Source organism: Crocuta crocuta, unplaced genomic scaffold, assembly GCF_008692635.1.
Source record: "Crocuta crocuta isolate KB4526 unplaced genomic scaffold, BGI_CrCroc_1.0 scaffold133, whole genome shotgun sequence".
NCBI lineage: Eukaryota > Metazoa > Chordata > Mammalia > Carnivora > Hyaenidae > Crocuta > Crocuta crocuta.
The window spans coordinates 3,475,518-3,481,517 of record NW_027529438.1 but is presented as its reverse complement, the minus strand read 5'-3'; the positions used below and the strand labels follow the sequence as shown (position 1 = coordinate 3,481,517).

At 58.1% G+C, this 6,000-nt stretch overlaps 1 protein-coding gene across 2 annotated transcripts in view; it reads right to left on the bottom strand.

The window, feature by feature from the left end:
* The window catches only part of OLFML2B (olfactomedin like 2B), a 34,929-nt gene that overhangs the window by 10,864 nt on the left and 18,065 nt on the right, over positions 1-6,000 (bottom strand). For both annotated transcript variants that reach the window (XM_077760057.1, XM_077760058.1), the window contains exon 5: positions 1,539-1,764. In XM_077760057.1, the coding sequence (XP_077616183.1) occupies positions 1,539-1,764 (226 nt within the window). The remainder of the gene's footprint in view (positions 1-1,538; positions 1,765-6,000) is intronic.

Genomic DNA, 6,000 nt, shown 5'->3' with positions numbered 1-6,000 from the left:
GGGCGGGGGGGGGGGGTCCGCGTCTCCCACGGTCTCAGAACAGGCTGCCTCCAAGCTCCGCCCCGTCCCCAGGGCACTGGGAGGACATGCAGCCTCGACCGCGTGGGAGGAAGCCCCCCCCCCCGGTCCCTTCCCCCTGCAGACACGTATGGGGCATGTGCAACAAAGTGAGTAGCACAGACATCCTTCCCCTTCATGGGCTTCTGTCCGGTGGTGCAGGCACTCGGCCGACAGCACACTCCACCAGCTTGGGGGAGAAAGGGGAGTGGGGCGTGGCACCTCCAGGCAGAGGGGAGGGGAGAGGAGACTGGCAGTAGTGGACAAGTGGTCGGGTCAGACATGAGCAGAGTCCCGAAGGAGGTGACAGACTTGGCCAAGCAGCCAGCAGAGGAAGAGTATTCTGGGGAGAACAGCGGCAGTGCAAAGGCCCTGAGGCCAGAACCTGCCTGCGGAGGCTGGGGAGCAACAGAGGCCAGCGTGGGAGGGGTGGGGGCGTGAGGGGAGGGTAACAAGCGACCTCAGAGAGGACACAGGAGCCACGTCACATGGGGTTTGGGTGCCGTTTGGACTGGAGTTTTTGTGCATGACGTGGGGACTGTGCGGGGTTCTGAGCAGACAAAGAATATGAGGCAGCAAAGCTCTCTTAGGACACGGAGTCTAACCACAGATGAAATAAAGAGTGAACTGCATTCCATCTGTTTGTTAAAACCACCATTAAGGAACTGAAGCCACGGGCAGGGCAAAAACGCTTGCAGTGCGTACAATTAACAAACGACTTATTCCAGAGTATGTAAAACAAAAAAAATCCCATAAGTCACTAATTTAAAAAGACAACAAACATGGTTAAAAATGGGCAAGGGGCGCCTGGGTGGCTCAGTCAGTTGAGCATCTGACTTCGGCTCCGGTCATGATCTCATGGTTCGTGGGTTCAAGCCCGACGTCGGGCTCTGTGCTGACAATTCAGAGCCTGGAGCCTCTTTCGGGTTCTCTGTTTCCCTGTCTCTCCTCTATTGTGCTCTGTCTCTCTCTCTCTCAGAAATAAACATTAAAAAAAAATTTTTTTAATGGGGAAAGTGACTACGCCAACAGCTAGGTGGGCTTAAACTATGAGAAAGGACAGGGGAGAGGCCCAGGGGAGGCAGGGACAGGTAGAAGCCCCAGCACTGCAGGGGTGGGGGGTGCTGGTCTGAGCACATCATTCCACCTCCAAACCTCAGTGTCCTCATCTGCAAACTGGGAGAGCAGGCCTGGGGGGCACGGAAGTCCCTTACAGCTCTGCTGTGTGATCCTCTGCAAGCCCAGAGAGGTCAAGTGACTTGCCCAAAGCTGCTCAGCAAACCGTGAGACGGTGCGGCAGGAGCTCTGGGTGATTAGCAACTGCAGGCAATTGTCCCACCGCCCAGCTGGCCCCGAGAGGCCACCGTGGTACTCGGGCCCCAGAAGGGGCGTGCGGCTCAGAGTTCAGGCAGCTCCACGGGGTCCAACAGTGACGCCCTCCCCAGCCCGCCTCTGGGGTGGCCCTGCCGACCCCAACTCACGCTGCTCTTCGATGTCGTTCTCCTCCTCGGGGACCTTGGCCTTGTAGTAGGTGACGCCCCGGATGACGGTGGGCCGGGAGGCGGGCCGGCCCCGCACGTGGACCTGCCGGCGCAGGGGCTGCTGGGGCCTCCCCACCTCGGGCGGGGCCAGGGGCCGCGCGTGCAGCAGCTCGATGGAGTTGATCTGCCGGGACACGGTCTCCTCCTGCAGAAAGCGCTCCTCATACTGCTCAGAGGGGACACAGGGGGAGGCCAGGTCACCGGTGAGCCGGGCGGCGGAGGCAACGCTGCAGCTCCACACTGCCCTGCGCGCTCTGCCTACGCCAACGGACCTTCCCCAGTCTCTTTATCACTCACAGATGAGGAATCTGAGGCACAGAGAGGTTATGGAAATTGCCCAAGGTCCCACAGCAGGTAAGTGGTACCAGCAAGATGTGAACCCTGACCGTGTGGCTCCAGAACGTGTCTCTATAACCTCCACGCCTGTGCATCCCTTGTGCACGACTAAGGTCCCGTCTCAGTTGTTTCCGGGGAGGTCCGTGCGGGGGCAACGTGCCCAGGCTGGACATGAGCCCCGAGAACCGAGATGCACCCCTCGGGGTGAAGCCTCACCTTCCTCGATCAGAAGGAACTGCCCCACGCCCTCCCTGGTGGCCCCAGAATAAAGTCCTAAGTGCCTGGCCGGGTTCACTCCTCCAACTCTCGGCTCTCCTGAGCTGCTGGGCCTGTGCTTCGGCCATTTTCTCCGTCTGGAAGGCCCCTCACTTCCCCCTCCAGCTACTTGTCATAATTTACCCATTTCTCAAGGCCTGGCTAACATCTCACATCCTCAGGAAAACAGTCCCAGCCCTTCTGTTCATAATTCACCTTTCTTTCCCAATTCTCACCCTGCACCTGGTGGCAGAGGCTTCTAGCTGACCCCGTAAATCCCGCCTCCTCGTTCCTTTCTGAGCGGAAGCTGGCTCTGTGGGAGCGGCCACGGGACGAAGCTCCGGCCGGTGGGGCGTAAGTGGAAGTCGACGGAAAGAGCTTTTGGAAAAAAGCTCCTTGAAAGGGAGGCTGGGCTGGCTGGAAGGCATCTTTCCGCTCCTCCTAACTGGTCTGGCTTGAAACCACCTTGTACCATGAGGGTTGTGGGGACGGGCATCACCGAGGGCCTCATGTCGTCAGCCGCCCGGCCAAGCTCTGCCTGCCTCCGGGACCCTCCTACGTGAACCAACAGCAGACGCAGGCCTTCTAATGGGCCCAAGTCTATACTTCGATCACAGCCCCTCTCCCAGCCTGCCTTCCGTGGGCATTAAGAATTTGTCTCTGTGGGTGCGCCTGGGGGGCTCAGTCAGTTAAGCGTCCGACTTCGGCTCAGGTCATGGTCTCAAGGTTCATGAGTTTGAGCCCCGCATCAGGCTCTGTGCTGACAGCTCAGAGCCTGGAGCCTGCTTCAGAGTCTGTCTCCCTCTCTCTCTCTCTCTCTCTCTGCCCCTCCCTCTCACTCTCAAAAATGAATAACCATTAGGGGCGCCTGGGTGGCTCCGTCGGTTAAGCGTCCGGCTGCAGCTTAGGTCATGATCTCACGGTTCGGGGTTCGAGCCCTGCGTCGGGGTCTGTGCTTGACAGCTCAGAGCCTGGAGCTTGTCTTCGGATTCTGTGTCTCCCTCTCTCTTTGACCCTCCCCTGCTCACGCTCTCTCTCTCTCTCTCTCTCAGAAATAAACAAAACATTAAAAAAATATTTTATAAAAAGAAAAATGAATAACCATTAAAAATTTAAAAAAAAATAATAATTTGTCTCTGTAGACTATAAGGAACTAGAAAGATAGCAATCACCTCTTGCTCATTTTGGATTCTCCTGAGCGGGTGTTCCGTAATGTTTACTTTGAATTTCTTTTTTTTTTTTAATGTTTTTTATTTATTTCTGAGAGAGAGAGAGCGAGCGAGCAGGGGAGGGTCAGAGAGAGAGGGAGATACAGAATCTGAAGCAGGCTCCAGGCTCTGAGCTGTCAGCACAAAGCCCGACGCAGGGCTCGAACCCATGAACCATGAGATCATGACCTGAGCTGAAGTCGGACGCTTAACTGACTGAGCCATTCAGGCGCCCCAACTTTGAATTTCTTTTAAGTAATCTCTGTGCCCAACATGGGGCTCGAACCCATGACCCCAATCGAGAGTCGCTTGCTCTACTGACGGAACCACCCAGGCATCTGTTACGCTGGATTTTTTAATCAGAACAAATCTAAAGGAACGGCCTACATGTGTGACTGGCACTGGGATGCTTTAAAGTAGTCAGCCCACGCCCCGGGCATCTTTTTTTTTAGGTTCCATTTATTTAAGTAATCTCCACACCTAACGTGGGGCTTGGACTCATGACCCTGAGATCCCGAGTCGCACACTCCTCCGACTGAGCCAGCCGGGCACCCGGACCTGGGCATCCTGAGGGCATCACAAGGACACTGCTGTGACGGTTCTGGTCACACAGAAGAACCACCCTGTCCTCCACGGAGCCGCCCAGGGAATGCCCTCTGGTGTCCCCGGCGTGGCACGCTCTCTGGGTCCTGCCTTGGCCCATCTAGTCACGTGCCCGCCCCCAACCCAGGCTCACAATCACCCACCACTGAAAACAACGGACTTTGGGCACAGGTTCCTGGGAACTGAGTTCGAAGCCAGGACCACCCACAGTTCCCGAGGGCTGTGGCTCTGACCTGCCCCCAGGAGGACTCCAGGGGCTGAATACTGGAGGGGGGGGCTTCCTGTCGCCCCCTAAGCCATGGGCAAGCTCCCCTAAACCTGCTCCTTTGTCCCCAGGGAACTCTACCCAGAGCAGCAGAGCCCACGGAGAAACAGAACCTCCATCCCCAGAGCCCCAGGGTCCCGAGAGGCCAGGCAGGGCCTTCAGGGTCACAGAACCGGAGCTGGAGGGAACCCAGGCGAATGGCCAACTTTCTCACTCTGCGTAAGAAGAAGCAAACCAGGCGCTTGCTCTGACCTTAAAAATCTCGCCTGGAGAAAACCTGGAGTCCTTCCCGACCACGCCCCCCAAGGCCGCACTGGCTTTCCCGGGACAAAAGAGCCGAACCAGGTGACGGGCAGACACGGCAGCTCCGTGCTCCGGGCATCCTGTGGGGACCGACTTCCGCAAGGCACCTCTCTGCCAGCCGCCCCGGGCCGGGGCCAGGGAGCTCTCTAGAAAAGGGGCNCCAGAGCCTGTGTTCTGGGATGAAGTTGATGTTCAGAGAGGGAGGGCCATGGGGGGGGGGGGGGGGAGCCCCCACTCCTGCCACGTGGCCCCTCCCCCATTCCCGTTTCTTGCTGGTGAGCTGAGCTTGACAAGAGATGGAGGGATACGTGGCCCGTGGTGACGAATTTTAGCAGGCTCCCTCTGTGACCAAACGCGTCCCTTTATGTTATTTTTTAGCCCTTACGACAATGAGGCAAGGGGGACAGCATGACCCACAGTCTACAAATAAGGAAACAGGAGCCCAGGGCCATCTAGCAATTCTGCTGACGGTCCATCCTGAAGCGGCTGAGGGGGGCGCTTCCGAACTAGGCCCAGGGCCGCTGTCTAGAGCCAACGCGCTTCCCGACACTGAGCCGCGCTGCCCACGGCACTGACCGTGGGACTGACTTCCCTGTGCTCCAAAGACTCGTCTACATCCCCGAACCCACAGGGCCGTGGTCTGGCTGGTGCCCAGCAGACTTGGGGATCCCTCACTTCCCACTGGGGAGGGAGGCTGGGGGGCTGAGAAGAGGCCCCAGGAGCTTGACTCAGCCGCTGTGGGCCGGCTAATTGCTGGCCCCTGGCCTCCCTCTGCATTGCAGAAGCAGGTTGTCATTTCTTCATGGTAAACCCCAGGAACTGCCTTTAATTCCAGGCTGTCCGGGACAGGCAGGAGCTGCAGAGCCCTCTCCCAGCCAAGGAGATGGAGCAAGGCCCCGGCAGCCGCTGCCAGAGAACATATAATTTCCTTGGATTCGCTGGCGACAGGCTGCGCTGGGTGGCAGCTGCCCCCACCATGCTTTGATTTCCTCTCTGTGAATCCAAGAGCCTGTCGGTATGACTTCAACTCCTGGCGTCCCTGTGTCCTCACTCCCAACCCGGCCCCCAGAGCCCCTTGCCAAGCCTCCAGGCAAGGACCGTCTTGGAGAGAGGCCTCCAACAAATGGCCCTTCAGCACTCGGAGAAACCCCAACCTCACCTACAAGAACCCTGAAAATAACCAAACCCGGCACCCCACTGGCCCCCTTTGTCAGCACAGGGCTCGCTACAGAGACAAAGATGAAGGGGGGGGCCGGAAGATCCTAGCCTTGGGCTCCCCCCTTCCCGCCCCTCCCTGGCCCCGGCTCTACCCCCACCTCCCTGGTATGGGCGGATTGTGCTCACTTCAGCAGCGTGCTGAATGGGGATTTCAGGAGGGGAAAGGGCTTTGCTGAGCAAGGAGAAAACGGGTTTGGTGTGTTTGATTTGGTTT